The sequence below is a fragment of the Eulemur rufifrons genome, chromosome 7 (genome assembly GCF_041146395.1).
Source record: "Eulemur rufifrons isolate Redbay chromosome 7, OSU_ERuf_1, whole genome shotgun sequence".
NCBI classification, from domain to species: Eukaryota; Metazoa; Chordata; class Mammalia; order Primates; family Lemuridae; genus Eulemur; species Eulemur rufifrons.
This window is the reverse complement of record NC_090989.1, coordinates 93,673,305-93,692,809: the sequence shown is the minus strand read 5'-3', so window position 1 is coordinate 93,692,809 and position 19,505 is coordinate 93,673,305. Positions and strand designations below refer to the sequence as shown.

Below are 19,505 nucleotides of genomic sequence, written 5' to 3'. Positions count from 1 at the left end.
TAGCAAAATTTCTTACATATGTTTAGGGCCTAAATCCTGGCTTCTGTATAACACGTTTTCAGGCATATCAGCTCACTAATAACTGCACACATTGTCACTCTCATCTGCTTTCCAGTCAAGGTACATGCTATTTATATTGTCTGGATATCCTCCTTCTTACTTTTTCTTCTCTCCAGCAAAACAGATCCTTTATTTCCAGGTCAAGCCCTATCTACTTATGCCATACTGTTCAAGTTCCATGGCCTTTGAAAAGTGCTTAACACAAAGTAGGATTTATAAGAAATATTGATTCATAGCTCTCATATGTTATAAATCCTTTTTCAGATCACTAACAACCAACCTCAACAATTCAATTAAACTAATAAGTCCCTTTTAGCTCTCATACTTCCAACTCAAGGAATATTAGCATTTGTTTATATTTTTTACACATTTCTGGATAGTTGTAGTTTGTTAAAATTCCTTAAATTATTGTCCACCAGTATGTCAATTAAGAAAATAATATGATGTAATAAAAGAGCATTATACTACCAAGAGCCAGGTTTTACATTCAATATTGTTATTAGCTATTTATTAGATACATAGCATTCTAACTCTCTGAGTCCAATTAAAACTGTCATTAAATAAGTCTAGCAACATAGCCTTAAGTCAGAAATGATTATGGCTATGTTCTTTTAAACTATAACATAATCTGGAAATATTAGTTATAGATAATCATTCAATTCTTTCAGAGGGAAACTACTTTCTACTGATGTGTAATATTTAAAATTGTAAAAGATACTGGGGTATCATCAATGCTACCTGAAAGGAAAATATGTCTAAATTAAGGAAAAATCTATATTAGAAAATAGTTCTTAAAGAAATGATTCACTCAACAAATTTTGGTGAGTGCCTGCTACACTGCAGGCATAATTCTAGGTGGTGGGCACACAGCAATGAAAAAAAACTACACCTCCACCCTCATGAAATCTACATTGTATATAGGTAGAATATAAACAAATAAATATATATTAAATGGTGATAAACATTATATAGGTGGATAAAGTCGCTTCACAAAACTAGAGAGTACAACTCAGCTTTTGCTACTTTATAAAAGGCTGTCAGAGTAGGTAACCTTTGAGCTGACATACATCAATATGAAGAAAGTGTGACGGAAGAATATTTATTGGAAAGAAATTAAGGGCTCAATTTTGAACACATTAAGTTAGTGAAGCCTACTAGATATCCAAGCAGAGGTGCTGAGTAGGCAGTTTGAGTCAAAAGTTTGGGGAAGAAATTTGAGGTAGATGTGTAAATTAGGAAATCAAAAATATAGATATGGTGTTTCAAGACAAGAGAGTGGGTAGATTTATCTGGACAGTACATATAGATAGACTAAAGAAGAGGTCTAAGTACTGACTTCTGTGGCCTGCCAACATTAAAAGGTCAAGAATACAGAAAACCATCAAAGAATACTGAGAAGAAACAGGTATCAAACTAAAATGAAGCCAAGAGCGTATGATGTCCCAGAGGAAGCCAAGTGCAGGAAGTCATAGGTGAAGAGAGAGATACTATATCAAATATTCCTAATAAATTAAGATAAGAACTGAGAGTTGAGCATTTTGTTTAAGAATGTGGAAGTCTATGGTGACCTTTATAGAAAGAGCTGCTGGACAGTAGTGGAGACCCAAGACTGAATGGAAAGAATTCAAGAGAAAATGGAAATCCAGCAATTTCACTTCTCCATATACACCCCAAAGAATTGAAAGCAGGGTCTTGAAGAGATATTTGTACACTCATGCTCATAACAACATTACTTACAAAAGCCAAAAGGTGGCAGCAACCCAAGTGTCCATCAATGGATAAATAGATAAACAAAATGTGGCATATCCATAGAATGACATACTCGGTAATACAAATGAACCTACTACTGATTAACATAGGTGAATCTCCATGAGGAGCAAAAAAACCAAAAAATGTATACTATAGCATTTCATTTACACAAAGTTCAAGAACAGGCACCACTAAATCTAAGGTGTTAAAAATCAGGGTAGTTGCCCTTGTGATAGGGATTGATTGGAAGAGGCACATGGGAACTTTCTGGGGTGAAAGTAATGTTCTATATCTTGATAGGGGTGCACGGATTTGTCAAAAGGCATCTAATTGTACATTTAAGATCTGTTTTACAGTAAGTCCATTATATTTCAATTAAAAATAGACACTGACAGCAAATATAGACAAACCTTCAGAAGAGTTTTACAATAATGGGGTGCAGAGGCAGATTTGGAGGTCAAAAATAATTTTCAGTGTAGTTTTGGTTTTGGTTTTAATTTTAGATGGGGATACTGCAGCATGTTTGCGTGCTAACAGGCATGATCCAAAGGAGAGAGGACAAGCTTTAAAGTGATGTCGTTAAGAATGAGAGAATGAGATTCAGTGAATAAGTATAGGTGTTGGCCTTACCCAGCAGCGCGCACACTTCACCCTCAGTAATAGTAATGAAGAAAAAGTATACGGCTACTAAAACAAATTAAGTTGGGAGAGGTCTATGAGGCCATGTGAAAATTCTTTTCTAATTGCTTATTATAATGTACATACTAGTAGAGCAGCTTTGTTCTCACACTGTCCACAAACCTTCCCTTTTATCTTGGGTTTTTCACTTTCAAAAGAATTTGCCATTTTATAATTAACTGGTTGTTTCACTGGCTCTGGAAGAAAAAAAATGTTAGAGCAATCTCTTTTAAATATGTTTAGTTTTCTGATTGATAAAGTAATGAAATTGTGCACATTTCCCATTTCTGGATCAAACTGAAGCCAACATAGAACAAATTCTAAACATTTATCACATTACTTATTTCTAATAAATATATGTGTATATAAATATGTAATAAATATTGTATCATGCATATTTCTAGAATTTCTTCTACCAAATTATCTTAACTATTCAAAGGTAAATGTGTTTATCCTCCAGAAAGACATATTATTTCCTTTGGAATTATTACAAATTCAAATTGTATTTTTGGTTTTTGCTATTGTTAAAGGATTTGTTAAAATATAAAGCAATTTTCAATATTCTTTTAATTTATTAGAGTGAAATTTCAATTTATATCAATTGAATGTAATTTATTTTGAAAATTCAAGTGTCATAAGTTAGGGGTTTAGAATCTTCCTATGGCATGAACAATTATAGCACTTTAATTTTATGTGTAATTCAAATATAAAAAAAGTATCTTTAACATCTAATAATATCATGGTAAACTATTTACCTTGAATCTGCTCCTTCAGTAATTTTAATTTCACTTTTCCAGCAGAAAGCTGTATTAACAAAATAGATACTGTTCATGAGATATGCATTCTCTTTATTCAAAGAAAGTTTAATTAAGTTACTAACAAAAATATTAGAAAGCTGTACCATTTCATTGCATCTTGAACAAAAATATTTTTGAAAGAATAATATAAAAGTAATAGGAGATCATCACTAAAGCATATGTAGACCTCTTGATAAATTATAAAGAGAAACTTATAAAAAATAAAATAAATTTTGGAAATATATGTAAACCAGTTTTTTAAAAACATAAAATATTTTTAAACAAAAACCATTATATGTCATCATAAAATGATTTTAAGAAATGCTAGCATTCAAATATTGTAAAGGTTTAATAATTCTTTTCTAAATTTCTGCTCTTCCTCAAGCACACAATGTCTAATATTTATGTAGACTAAATCCAAACTGAATTGTTACTAAGGCACTCTGATTACATAACTGTAGAAACTAATATTATTATCTTATTTGCCCAATATAGAGAACCACATGTTTAAGCATCACAGTCTTATTAACTTTCAAATATATTATTTGTGATCCCTGACCTTCCTATGTTGTAGCCAAAATATTTGAGTAAATATGATTCATTACTAGGTATTTCAAATAAATAATCACTGAAAATCCATGGATCTTAACATTTTAGGAAATAAAACAGGCTTGCCACTTAAACATACTTGCCTTGATCTTATTAAAACCAACATTTAAAGTACACGAACCAGCATGGAGGATGCTGTGCATTTATATAGACACTGTCAATTCACGCCTAGTTTTCCATTTGCAATTTGCATGCTCAATTGCTCAATTTGTACATGAGAATATGAGAACAATGGCTGTCTCTATATCTATGGCTGTACCAACTGCAGTCATCTTTGAAAATTTAGGCCTAATTATTCTCAGTGAATCTAGTGGTTTTGCTTCAAAGGGACACTTATTGTTCACATTCTTTAAAGTAGCTGCCCAAACACACAAGAAAGAAAATAGGATTGAAATAATCAATTTTTCTATGAATCACATTTTTATTTTTGAACTGGTAATGTTATGCAAGTTACAGATAATTTAATCTCATTTTCCATAACCAAATTATCCAATATGATTACCTTAATGATACATCTGAATTGAAACCTGATCAGCGTGGTTATAGGTTACCCTGAACAAAATGGATAGATACGCCAAAGCAAAATGAACAAATTATTACAGAAATTTTACAATTTGTTTTTATTACTATGAGTAATATTTTTCTGCTCTATGAATATAACCATATTTACTTCAAATGATTCAAATTGCATAAAAATATTTCAACGAATAAACTGCTAACTGCTATTTTTAGATAAATAGAATTTCCTCATAAGACTGAGTTTTTATATGTTTGGGAAAGGGTTGGGGGGTGGAGTAAGGTTGGACCGAAGATGCACATATGCGTGTGCACACACACATGCATGTATACATGCACACACATATACAGATATCTGCATATATTTATGTATATGTATGTATATACAAAACATCAGGAATTTGATATACTAAAGCCTGTGCCTTAATAACCCACTTATGCCTCCACCAGCAGGTGTCGAAAGAGTGCTGTCAGGGGCCAGGCTGGTTTAGTGGATCTACCCCTCAGGCATAGCATCTGGGCCAACGCGGTCAGATTGTGCTGCCCTTATCAGCTCCTTGGCATTCACAAATGCCTCCAAATCCCCACCAATGCCTTCATCTGCCACACTGGGCCCAAACTCTTCCCACAAGCCACCTTTTCAGATATTCTCATTCTCAACCCAATTAGCTCCTGAACCTTTGCTATTCTTTATCAATTGTCGTTCCATCCAGGCTCCCTTGCCATCCCAGGGAGCTCCTATTAAAATAACATTAATCGAGTGTCGGGCAGATGGGGGTGGGGAGGGGATGGGAGTATACACACGTAATGAGTGCGATGCGCACCGTCTAGGGGATGGACACGCTTGAAGCTCTGATTCGGGGGGCGGGGCGGGGGGTGGGCAAAGGCAATATACATAACCTAAACTTTTGTACCCCCATAATATGCTGAAATAAAAGAAAAGAAAAAAGTCATTTACGGCTAGGTGCGATGGCTCACGCCTGTAATCCTAGCACTTTGGGAGACTGAGGCGGGAGGATCCCTCGAGGTCAGGAGTTGGAGACCAGCCTGAGCAAGAGTGAGACCCCCGTCTCTACTAAAAAAATAGAAAGAAATTAACCAGACAACTAAAAATATATAGAAAAAATTAGCCAGGCATGGTGGCACATGCCTGTAGTCCCAGCTACTCGGGAGCCTGAAGCAGAAGGATTGTTTGAGCCCAGGAGTTTGAGGTTGCTGTGAGCTAGGCTGACGCCATGGCACTCTAGCCTGGGCAACAGAGTGAGACTCTGCCTCAAAAAAAAAAAAAAAAGTCATTTACCTATCTTATGCATTAAACCTTTCATAAAAATGTTTCATACAAAAGTTACATCAACTGAAACTCACTTTTCTTTAGGCACAACGTTTGCCAAAACACTCTCCAGAGGAATTAGTTTCTTTTCTACTCCCTTTCATTCACCAGGAGAGAAGACATATTTTCTTCTTATTTTCTTGTCAGTGTTGCTTCCAGAATATTGTTTTGCTATCATCATTCAACAAAGTCACTTCTACTGAAGGTCTTCACCATCCACTTAATACCTTTACCAATATCTAGGGTCCTTTTCACCTGAACTTCAGTAATCTGCTCAGCATGTCTCTTCATCACATTTCTGGCATATAATTTTAGAGATTTCAATATACATGTTTACCTAACATCCTGGTACCAAAGATGCTCCAACATGCTGGCTACTGTGAACATCTAATGCCTCTTCAGCCACCCCACCATTATGACCAAACCTCACACCTAAACAGCATGCTGTATGGCCACACCTTCAAAATCCCAAGCTCAGAAGTTTCTCAGTGCTAACCTCAATCACCCTGTCTCCTTCCTCTTAGAGCTCCCATATCTACCTACCATTGTGATGAAATAATACTGTCGGGTCTCTTACAAATCCACACTGAATAACCCCAGTGGGCCCTTATGGCTTTTCAGCAATTCACTTATTCATTTGCTGCTACACCCCAATCATGATTTCCACAGTGGCTACTCCAAACCTTCTCCATTCCCAAGGACCCAGATTCATTCCATATCCCCTACTCAATCTGAACAGACGATATTGTCTTCAACTTTACTAAGAATGTTGGACTCTTCCCATTACAGCTTTCCAGTGTCCTACCTCACCACCTGCCAAATACAACCTCTACAATTTACTATTATTGCACTTGTTTTTCTTTCATCTTTCTTATCTCAGAAAACAAAGTATCCTCCTTTCCTTGGTAAAAGCCTCTTTAATGAAGCATCTCTTTAAAGACCACAGAGCAACTGGCACCTCTCTCGTCTTCATCTTTAATCTTTCCTCTACTAGCATGTCTATCTGTCAGCCTACAGACTGGCTCACATTATCACCCCAATTATAAAAAAACAATACAGTCTTTCCTTGATCCTGTTAAACCCTAGATAGGTCACCCTCTGCTCTCAGGTTCACTGCAAAGATAGTCTTTACTCATTGCCTCTCACACTTTTCAACCACTTAACATCTACTTTCACATCTAATAATGACCCAATCATCAAATTCAGGTTTTTTTAATTTTCATTCCCTAGAAATAGACATTTTAATGTGATAGTCACATAATATTACAAAGTGGTTTCACATATATTTGCTCGAAACTCTGTGAAGTGTTCAGCAGATATTATGCATGTTTACAAATGTGGTAATATAGGCTCAGAAAGGTTAAGTGATTTGGCTAAGATCACAGAGTTAATGAAATGAGAATTTCAGAATTTCGATCTATATAGTCTAATGCAGGGTTTCTCAGCCTTAGCACCACTGACATTTTGGACCAAATAATTCTTTGTTTTGGGGGCTCTCCAGTGTATTGTAGGATGTTTAACAGCATCCTTGGCCTGTACTCACTACATATCTTTAGTGTAAAGAAAAAAAAAAAACCCCTCAGTGGTAACAACTGAAAATGTCTCCAGACATTGCCAAATGTCTCCTGGAAAGCAAAATAGCTCCCTGGAGAAAAACTGGTCTAAAGTGATACTCAAAATTTTTTTGCTACACAATGTATTGGACAATAGTGACTTCTCCATATTTTCTAAAATGGCCTTCCTTTACTTTCGTCTTCTATAAAATTGCATTACTTTGATTCTACTCCTGCTATTCTTTTTCTTCTCAGGCTCTCTTCAGTGAACAGTTGGTAAATTGTCTTAGAATAAGCCTGGCCCTGACTTTTGACCTTGAGCAAGTTACTTAACTTCTTTGAGGTTAAGTTACTTCATCTGTCAAACTGGAATAATAACAACTACCTCTTAGGACTGAAATAAACACTGAATGAGAAAAAAAGGAAAAACTAAGTAATTAAAGCTAAATACTAAACTGTTGACTTGTATTAAAACATATCGAGTAAATATTAAAGTTCTCTTTGCCAACATATTCCACACTCGGGCTTTCATTCAGTTGTATTCTTCACACTTCTCTTTTTTTAATAAATTCTTAGGGAGCACATTTACTCCCTCAAAAGAAACATCTATTTATGTTTACTGCATTCTTGGCTAATTTCTATATTTTGTTTTATAATGTACATAATACATCATAAGTATTATAACTAAGTATATAACTTAGTATATAACTAAGTATATAACTAAATTCTATTTATAAATAAATAGACGTACATGTGTAGGAAGTCCATGCTCAAAATATATGCTTTTCTGATATGTTACATGATTAAAACAGTTTGGAGACCACTTGGTTCTATGCTCTTAACTCCAAGCATAATGGATATTTAAATAAGATCAACCATCATAAATTATTACCTTAACCTTGCCATCCTCCTGCTCAAACACTGTCAGAGAATTCCATTCACCAAGTAAAAATATTAAGACTCCTGAGCGTGGAATTCAAAGTCTTCTACTTTCCTGCCTAATCTCATTTTCTAGACCCAAACTTCACAGCTCCCAACCCCTCAAGGTTTTATCTTCCTAGTTAGTTATGACGTTTGTGGGAACTGAGATAATGATTTATTCATCACTTTTTCCTTATAAATATACCTAGTTGACTATCAAATATTTGTAGAACTAAACTATTATTTCTCAAGCACATATTGTTCATATACTAAGTGATTATAGCAAAAATTACATACTGAATTTTTCTCTAAATATTTTTATGCACCTCATCTTTCATATTAGATGAGGACCTCCTTGAGAACAAGTATAATGCACTATAAAACAAAGAAAGCATTTAATAAATTCAATTAAATAAATAAGTCAATAACAAAGTCCACATTTTTAATACATTATATTTACAATTATATCTGAAACATTGAACGCTATTGCAAAAAGAAAATGAAAAATGGAAAGTGAAATTATAAAACTTTCAACACAAAAATTAAAGAAACCTATTTTACTAAGGGCATGACACTAAAGAATAAAATGCTTTTTTGGAGCCAAAAAGTTTAGAAGTGCAGAGTAAGATGTTTGTAGATGCCAACTGACCCAATGAAAGTTTAATGATAGGTACATAAAAAATAAAAAGCTGTGTAAGTTAATACTTACAAAGTCACGAATCTTGCACTAAAGAATCCAGAAGCAAAAGTTTTCTTTACTTAAAGACACTTATCTGGTTATAATCTTAAATATAATATAATGTTATATTTTATGGGTACAGTAAAGATAAAGCAATTCTATGACTGGGAAACTGAAAAGTATTTTTTTCTTGGGTATCTTCACACATAAAATCAACAGCAAATGAATAATAATTATTCAAGCAGAATATAAAAACATTAAACAAATATAATATAAAGTTCTCTCATTGGTAAAATCAAATAACATTAGCTTTCACCGTAACATAGAATAATATAGTTCTATTTCTGATACTTTAAACCAGAAGCAAACTAAATAGAAAAATTCAATTTAGAATTTGGAAAAAATCAGAATGGAAAAATTCACCTCAAAGTAAATTTTTAAAAATCAACTTATAGATGAAAAATGAAAACATAACTGAATAATGAAAATTGCCTATTAACCTACAAAAAAAGGAATCAAAGATCTGATAATATGCAAGGTTGTTAAAACAAGAGTAGTAAATTCTTGAGTTTGGAAGGAAATGTAAGACCTGGAAAATTAATTTGTATCTCTTGCTTAGCAAATTGCCTGAGAATCAAATGGTATGTTCTTACCTTAATAAAATTTCCTCTATTCTGTGACATCATGTGTGATTGATTACCCAATTTGTCCACTTTTCCAGATTTCCAGTGATATCCACTTGACCTTCAAGATATATAAACAAAACGAAATGTAATTACTAAATACATTTCTCCTTTTTTTTCATTTCTTCTTTTAATGAAAACAAATATAGTTTCCCTGTCTCAAGAAATGGAAATGCAGTTGTTAACATGTAACAAACAAGCACAAAATGAAAATGAAATATCAATAATGTCTCAATATCTTCAGTAATTTTAAAATATGACTCTACCATATTTGTAACTTTTGTGGAAATGAATAAAAGTGAAATGCCCAAACACAAATGAAGAATTCCATTTTTTTTTGACATTCACAATGATTAAAAATAGCTTTACTGGCTTATATGAAACTTTACAGGTTGTCACGCAGTTTTAAAAGCGAGTGCCTGCAAATGTACAGAGGAAAAGCAAACAAACCAACACTCAAAAATATTCAGCAAATCTAGTAAGTGATGAATTCTTTATTAAGACCCCAAATAAGTTCCCTCGTTGAAATGTAACAAAGATTGCAAAGAAGACACACTTTAGTTTTACAGTTTTCAAAGCACTTTTACTTGAGACTCGCCTGATTTTTTTTTTAAGTAACAGGGCAGGGAGTCCAATTCCCATTTTAAAAACAATGAGACAACAACTTACCCAATGTCACACAGACAATAAATAATTAAGAGTGGAACACTGATCTTCCTGGCCAGTGAGTGGCAGGTTCTCATTCTGGCTATGACATTTAATATCTGTATGATCTTAAAAAAGAATGTATTCTAAAAACTAAGACACATCTAGAAATTTTCCAAAGCTAAAGAAAATGCACTCTTGGGGGCTGATTCTAGGAACTCTGATTCCCAGTAAATACCATGATCCAGTGAGAAGTACAAACTAAGTCCAAATCAGTGAAGGTGAAAGAGCTGACCACAGGATCATTAAGAGAAAAGCAGCAAGACACACAATAAACCTTGTCATCTGGGATGACATACAACATGAGATGCTTAATGCTCTGGTTATTGGAAAGGGTAAGCATTATTATATATGTGTCATGCATGCTTTTCAAAGAATTGGACTCTAACGATGAATACTAGTGAGACTATAATAGACATATTGGAATTTTCTTTAATGGTTCAAAAGGTATTTCATGGATATTTAATGGTCATAACTTTGAGGACCAAACAAAATTAAATTTACTATACAAAGAATTTGGTAATATTTAGGACCAGCAAAGGCACATAAAACATGCACTCTAACACTCTGTAGAAGAAAGTTATAAACTTTTGAAACCTATTTGAAAAACAATTTCTCAATGTCTATCACAATGTAAAATGCACATATACTTTTACCTAAAATTACAGAGGTAGGAATTCATCCCAGAGATACCCTTGCATATGTAAGCAAACATACATGTAGAAGTATGCCCATGGTAGCATTTATAATCACAAGATACTAAAAACTAAATAAGATCTGAAAACTAAATGCTATTATATATCTGCACAAAGCAACATTACTTAGCCACTAAGAGAATGAGATAGACCAATGTATGCTTATGTGACAAGAGCACTAACATATATTAAATAGAATAGTAGGATATGAAGTAATTCCCATATTTTTACAGATGCTCTCATTTGTAAAAACATAAGAGAAAAGACACATCAGATATATACACTTACAGCACACACACACACATTCATACACATGTATGTACACTGATAGACAAAGACAAATTTGTGTGGAAAAAAATGTAATCATTATAAGTGGTGCTAGAAAATGGGCTGGTAGTCAGCCTAGAGCTAAGAAGAGATCATTTTCATCATGTAACTATCAGTTCTATTTGACTTTTATTGTATTTATTTATTATTTCATAGTAAAACAACAGTCTTAGTAAAATTAGTGCAAACATACAAGTATAGTATTGGAGATGTTATTAGACAGTTCTCTCAATAAAATTTCAGCTAACTAGCATTTGCTAAAAATATTTCAAACACACTTGAGAATTTTGATTTTGATATATATACAAACAAACTCCTGCTTCCTATTATATAAAGCCTTTTAATAAATAAAAATGGGATCTATCTTCTGGGATACATTCTTTCCCTCCTGTCCTTGGACAGCAGCTCCAGGCTCCCCAACCTTTAGACTCCAGGACTTACACCAGCGGCCCTCCCAGGTCTCAGGTTGGCCTCGGGCTAAGAGTTACAATGTTGGCTTCCCTGGTTTTGAGGCCTTTGGACTGAGCCACACTACCAGCACCCCAGGGTCTCCAGCTTGCAGGTGGTCTGTCATGGGACTTCTCAGCCTCCATAATCACAATTGTCCAAGCCCAATGACTCAGTAAAGGTGTCTGGCAACGACAAGCAACCACAAGCCTCAGGGCCTGTCCTTCAGATCAGATAAGCTTGGCACCAAATGACACCAATACAAAAACACCTCCTTCCCATAAATTTAAAGGGGAGATGGATAAAGGAAATAATGAAAAAGCGAGTACCTACTGTGTATCAGACAACTTGAGAGGTGCCTTGTATTTATTATTTCATCTTCAAACCAATCTACAAGGTAGGTATTACCATAATCAGCTATTTATGTAACAGGAAATAGATGATGTAAAGCAGTCTAACGGAAGCAAACTTGTTCTGGGCTGGAATTTTACTCCGTGGAAGCAGGCTGGAAATTGCTACTGGAATAAAAGTCACATGTAGCTGCTGAGAAGTCAACTACACCAGCCTTGTTGGAGGTAGACATAGGTGAGGAACAATGTCAGCATGGACCATTACCTACAGTATTTTTTGCAAAGATAAAGAGTGTTGGCAAAAATAGAAACACGTTGCCATTCCTCAGCTGTCCCTAATCACTCTCAAATTCACAATCAGTAGCAACCTGTGAATCCAAATGTTCCATTATTCAGAATCAGTTTGTCCACTTTCATAATATGGCAGGTAAAGTTCATAAATCTTCCTGGGGTGTATGGATTTGACCCCAGTTACTGACATCAAGACAAGTATCATATTCCATAGGCAAATCAAAATTTCTTGCTCATAAGATTTTGAATCACTATTCCACAACCAAAAAGCACCTAGCCTGCCCTAGGGAATACCCAGGTTTAAGAAATATATACCTATATATACATACATATATACTTATTTATGTATATTAAATATATGCATAGATTTATTTGAAATAGATAATTAACAGTGGTCCTAAACATAAACTGGCATTCATTTGTTGTTGATGGCAATCTTCTGAGAGCAAAGGGCAAAGTTTGCATTGCTGTCTTAGACATTCCAAACCACAAATTTTTGAAAAGCATAAAGTAAAAAGAGAAATAAGTAAGGGTAAGATCAAATAAAGTTCAGAAGAAACAAAAGTAATGGTCATTTTAAAAAGCAGCATGACCCATATAAGTGGCACAAAAACAAAAAGAGGGAATTTAATATTGCTTGTTCCTCAGGGAAAGCCAGAAATTATCCATCCATTAAACATTTTTATTGGAATCATAATAGTATATAAAATAGTTCTTTACATAATTCAGTTTATTCCTCTAAAATTCTCTAAAAGTTTCACCCACTCTCTTTTTTCCTTTTCTTTGCTCTTTGTTGATCGAAGTGCTTGTAGTTGCTTTGTCATCTCTTGGTTCTCCAACTCTAACCGTACTTTCTCCATTCGCAGTTCTTGAGCATTTCTGAGGACATAATATGTAAACATAGAAAGTTCATTTGGAAAAAAATAAATAAATAAAATCCAGGGCAAAATAATTTTATATAATCTTTTGCCATTAAATGAAAAATATTAATAATAAATAAAGGATGAAATATTTCAACTACTTTCTTTGTACTTCTCTGAGATATGGTTTATAAGGTTAGCATTTGTCTTCCATTGATATTATCTATAAGTAAGGTATCTCTGCAAATCTTAGACTTTTATTTTACATTGCTAGAGGTTTAAAATCATATTTAACTTCATTTATGAGCCATGTTTTATATGTGCACAAATATCTATGACACACAAATAGAAAACAAAAGAAAAATTATTTTCTAATTTTCATGCTGTCTTGCTTCTAACGTAGTCAAGTAGTTTGAAGTATAATATTTAAAATAATGATCTTTTTATACATTGGCAAAATATACATTTGTGCTGAACTAATGATCTTGGAAACCTTAAATAAATCTCTACCTTTTTATCATGTACGTATTATGTGGGGGCAAAAAGGCAGTACCTGTCTAGAGCCCATTAGGAAGAAAGCCTCTAATAATGTTTTCATACAGGAGATTCCTGTACAAGAGATTTTGATAATAATATCTTAGGCTTATGAAGCTTTTGACACAAGCTATTTTCTTCATTTTACAATTCTGGTCTCTTATTAGCATTAGTCACTGACTCTCTCTTTCATAGAACTAACCCAGATTAGTTCTCTTTTATTATCAATTATGAATTTAAATCTCTTCCTTCAGTATTACATTAGTACTTTACCTTAATTAAGTAGTGTGGGCACCCATGCGTGCTATGACATGGAACCAAACTAAAGAATAATGGAGATCAGAAAAGGGAATTAATTTATAGAGGTAGTGAGCAGTCACCAAAGAGCAAGTGGGCCAAGGATATGTCCCCAAGTGGACACAATCCAGGGAGACATATAGTAAGTGATATGAGGCAAAAGCTGTCCAGAGGGTTCAGAGAAGCTGGCCAAGATATAGAGGGAGAGGCATTATTTTCATTATATCTACTCCACAAGGAACAATTCAGTTCCTACTACAAACAAGCCCCGTGATAGGTGATAGGATATGAAAAACAATGGAGCTTCCAGTATGGAGAGGAATTCAGATAAGCATGAAAATAATTGAGACAGAGTGTGACAGTGCTCTCATTGGGGAAGTATAGGGGGCTACCTGAGCACAAAGAAAGAGCATGTACTCCAGCCCTTGGACTGCAGGGACAGTTCCTGGAGAAAGTGAAGTCTGAGCTGAAACCCAAGGATGAAAGGACTTAGCCGGTCAAAGGGAGGTGATGAGAGTGGTGTTCTAAGAAGAAAGTAGTGTGGATACAGGTAGGAAAGAGCAATGTGTGAGTCAAAGAACTTGAAGCTCCCTGTGACCAGACATTAAGTGCAGGATGGAAAATGTTGCAAGCAATAAAACTACAAAGGTGGACAGTGGTCAGATCATGAAGAGCCTTGTAAGCCATGAGGAGGAATTGGTATTTGTATTCTATGAACAATGAGGATCATTAAAGGGTTTTAAAAGAATTGATCAGACTTGCATTTAGAAAGATCACTCATGCTGTATCATTGAAAATCAATTAGAAGGTACAAGGCTGGAAGCAAGACAGCCAGTTAGGAGACTATTCCAGTAATCTAAATAATAGAAAGATTATGCTGGTCTGACTGAGTAGAGGCAGTGTAGAGAAAAATGGGAGATTTCGAGAAAAATAAAGAAACACAATTAACAACTTGGAGACAGACCAAAACAGGCCACTGAACAGGGAGTGGGCAAGGAGAGAAACTAAAATAATCCCAGGTTTGCTAGTTGAGCAGCCAGGGGAACAATGGTGCCATTTTTTGAACTAGATCTTGATGGGGTAGGTGGAGGCACAATTCAGGACCAGTCTCGCAGCTGGTATTCCTGCCTAAAGTCTCAACAGCCCACAACACTTTCCACACTGCTTCCAGAGGAAGAGTTCAAAAACACAAATGTAATTGTGTCACTTGCTTACAAGGCTTTTAATGTTTCTGATGCCTCACTGTGGCAGAGGAAAGGGGTAAGACAGAAAAAAAGGACTAGCCCACTAACCAAGTGGTCAAGTTTAATGGTTGGATTCTATGGTTCTCACAGAAGACAAAGGATTTCTTTTGGAGACAGAATTAGACACAGAGCCAGAAGGCAGGCAAGGTCCCTGAGGAAAGCTAAGGTTGACTTTTGGCTTTACTTATTTATTTTATAATTTAAGAGATTTAATTAAGATTTCCAAGATGATCTTTTCAGCAAAAATGTATTTTTTGCCTATATAGGAAAAAAATGTTTTAAATTTTATGCCTCAGGCTGGGCACGGTGGCTCACGCCTGTAATCCTAGCACTCTGGGAGGCCAAGGCGGGAGGATTACTCGAGGTCAGGAGTTCAAGACCAGCCTGAGAAAGAGCGAGACCCCATGTCCACTAAAAATAGAAAGAAATGATCTAGACAGCTAAAAATATATACAGAAAAAAATTATCCAGGCATGGTGGCACAAGCCTACAGTCCCAGCTACTCGGGAGGCTGAGGCAGAAGGATTGCTTGAACCCAGGAGTTTGAGGTTGCTGTGAGCTAGGCCAATGCCACAGCACTCTAGCCTGAGCAACAGAGCCAGACTCTGTCTCAAAAAAAAAAAAAAAATTATGCCTCAAGCTATTTGAATATGTTAGAGGCAAGACAGTATGAAAATTAGAAGATAATTTCTAATCAATACAACAAATCTAAAAGCCGGAAATAAGATTGAAATGGGTTGAAGCTGGAAATAAGGTAGAGAGGAGTGGACAATGCCAAATTTTCAAATGATGTGAAGACAATTGTGAAGACAACGTCAAATGAAAAAGAGCTTAGGACAGGAAAAGGGTGAGAAAAAGAATTCCACAGCACTTATCATGGAGTGAGTATCCCTGTCCCAGTTTTTAATGGGTCTGTGGATGATGGATGGGTCAGGAAAACATACAGGCCCAGGAAACATGTTTCACCCTCATTTCTAAGATAAATTCCAAACTCTTTACCATGGTTTACAAGTTATTTACTAACTAAACTCTGCCCTTTTCTCTAACTTTGTTCTTAGCCAATTAGCTATGTCTGAAAAGTCCCCAACTATGTCTCCTTGCCTTTGCACAAGTTCCACCCAATACCTGCCCAACTAACTGCATCTCTCAGGCACAACTGGGATACCTTCTCACTCCAGCCCTACCGGTTTAGGCCATGTTTTCCCAAGGTCCTGTGTGTACACAGTGCACCATGCTTCAAACTATACTATATTGTCAACGTAATTTTACTCATTCATATCCTCTGCAAGCTACCTGAGTGCAAGGACTATACTTCTTCCTTTTGTAGCTACCATTCCCTAGGACATTGTGTAGGACATTAGCACTTAATACATGTTTATTGGATGAATGTTTATAGGTATAGACACATAGACTTGAAACACATCACTGAAATCAAATAATGCATATCCTTTTCTCTTTTTCTGTTAAAAAAATTGGTAGTACTAGCAATTAGATAGCTCTCTTCCTCACCAAAAGAAATTATATACCTAATAATGATAATGTCATATACTTGTATAACATTTTTCAGTTTACACAATACTTTACCCCAGTATCTCAAAAGTGAAGAAAGCATTAGAAAAGCTTTGAAGACACTGAGGAATATAAGAGTATTGATCTGGATCAGGGAACTCAGAAACTAAAATTAAAAACTGACAGTCTATCACCACCCCATGCTGGATCGCTCTTAATTATATTTGATAGGAAGGCCCTGAGTATTTCCAGTGACTCTAGGTGATCTCAAAGGGAAACAATGGGTTAAACCTTCCCATATGCCTGCAATGTCATGAAATTCCCGGGACACCCAGAATTATTTGGCTCTGGTTGAATGCATCTCCTAGTCAATCTATGACAGTGGGTACCCTTCCTAGGAAAAGTAAATTCAACATAATGTCCTTTAACTATGTGAAGGGTTAGGGTATGTGGTGCTTTCTATTCCCTGTTTAAAGGTTTCTCACTCTAAGAGTCTCCCTAAATTTCAGTTTCTCCCTAAATTTCAGGGTGATTCTTTTTAAACTTTGAATAATAGTCACAAAAATATTTTTAACTTTCTGTTGTAGTGCTCTAATAGGTAATGAGCCCAAACTTTATTTAGAACTTGTCACTTTGATTCTTATGGAATAAATATTTTTAAACCTCATTTTTAAACTATTACAGATTTACAATATTTCAAACTTACTCTCTTACAGATAAAAATACAGCATTGTGAGAAAAATGGAAAGAAGAATTCACAAAATTTGAATTCAACTCTATATAGTCTGTGGAAAAAGAACAATTTACATTACAACATACAGAAACTTTGGCAATTATTTCTATTTAAGAAATATGTTAATAAATATATATGTACTTACTTATATTTTAGCTTTATAGAATTTCCAGGTTTTCCCCATGGAAGAACTACAAAATCTTTGGTGTTCATGATTACTGTCTTAATGTTTTCTGGAAATTATTGGGATTCGTATAAACTTCTGAAAAAGTAACAAAGACAAAAGAATTATGCCAGTATTAAGCAGTGTAAGTTACAAATTCAAAACTCCACATAACTCAAGGAAATTTTAAAAACAAAAATCTGTATGAGGGAAAAGGTCAAAAAGCAAAAAATTACTATATACACTTGGCCTTTCATATCTGCAGGTTCTGCAACCCCATATTCAAACAATAGCGTATCAAAAATATTCAGAAAAAAAACAATAAAAGTAACACAAAAAATACAGCATAACAATTATTTACACAGCACTTATATTAAGTATTATAAGTAATCTAGAGATGATTTGAAGTATATGGGAGGTTTTGTTCAGGTTATATGCAAATACTATGCCATTTTATATAAGGGACTTTAGCATCCTCAGATTTTGGTATCCACAGGTGGGGTGGGGGAATACTAGAACCAATACCCTATGGATACCTAAGAATGACTGTACGTTAAATATATTACAAGTTATGTTAAATTTATATACTAATAAAGTTAGAAAGGTAACATATCTGATGGGACTGAAATGTCACCAATATTTATATACAGTTGACCTTTGAACAAAGTGGGGATTAGGAGAACCAATCCTCCATGCAGTTGAAAATCCACATATAACTTTTAACTCCCCCAAAACTTGACTACTAATAGCCTACTATTGACCAGAAGCCTTACTGATAATATAGTCAATTAACACATATTTTGTATCTGCATTATATACTGCATTCTTACAATACAGTAAGCTGGAGAAAAGAAAATGTTATTAAGAAAATCATAAGGAACAGAAAATATATTTACTATTCATTAAGTGAATCATGATAAAGGTCTTTTTATTTTTTTTATTTCAAAATATTAAGGGGGTACAGATGTTTTTTAATACATGGCTTGAGTCAGGGTTATAAATGTGCCCATCGCCCAAAAAGGAAAAACAAACACCACATGACTCTCTAATAAATCAGAACTAACCAGTGGGTACACAAGCACACAGAGGAAAGTAAAAGTTATTGGAAATAATGGTCTTCATCCTCGTTCTCTTCACATTAAGTAGGCAGAGAAAGAGGAGGGATTGGTTTGCTGTCTTGGTTTTGGAGTGGCAGAGGTGGAGGAAGTGAGGAAGGTGGAAGGGGAGGCAGGCGAGGCAGACACATTCAATGTAATTTTTATTTTTAAAAATCCACATATAAGTGGATCCATGCAGTTCAAACCCGTGTTGTTCAAGGATCAACTGTATAGCAAAAGGCTGAGGAAATATTCAACGAAAAGTAAGGAATGAATTCATTAAGACAAACTGAAGCATATATTCTGGTTCTTTCTATGGTTAAGGTTATAAAAGTATATATATCAGGTATTTGTTCCCATCTAAAGATAATATCCAAGGCTATAGAGAGAAAAATGAAATGAACCTTTGAGATACAATCTAAACTCCAAACCCTTTTTTTTAACATATATAGTAATGTAAAATAAGGATTAAGGTATGTGATAATTACCCAAAGGTATTCTAATATCCTCATTTATCAAAGAAAATTTTAATGATGCTCTTTGGCTAAGATCAGAAATTAGCATATTTCAGAAAGAATTTTTCGGTAAGAAATGAGACAAAAAGGATTTTCTGCTTAACTCTGAGTTAACTAGAAAATTAAATTATTCAGAACACCCTGTTTCCAAGTATCCCAATTA

The 19,505-nt window shown here is 34.6% G+C and overlaps 1 protein-coding gene across 2 annotated transcripts in view; it reads right to left on the bottom strand.

The window, feature by feature from the left end:
• Nucleotides 1-17,780, bottom strand: part of ZBBX (zinc finger B-box domain containing) — a 95,067-nt gene extending 77,287 nt beyond the window's left edge. For both annotated transcript variants that reach the window (XM_069472978.1, XM_069472979.1), the window contains exons 1-5: nucleotides 17,713-17,780; nucleotides 13,156-13,269; nucleotides 9,546-9,636; nucleotides 3,243-3,291; nucleotides 2,575-2,684 (exon numbers count right to left, since the gene is read on the bottom strand). In XM_069472978.1, coding sequence (XP_069329079.1) covers nucleotides 2,575-2,684; nucleotides 3,243-3,291; nucleotides 9,546-9,636; nucleotides 13,156-13,269; nucleotides 17,713-17,780 — 432 coding nt within the window. The remainder of the gene's footprint in view (nucleotides 1-2,574; nucleotides 2,685-3,242; nucleotides 3,292-9,545; nucleotides 9,637-13,155; nucleotides 13,270-17,712) is intronic.
• Nucleotides 17,781-19,505: the final 1,725 nt, after the last annotated feature.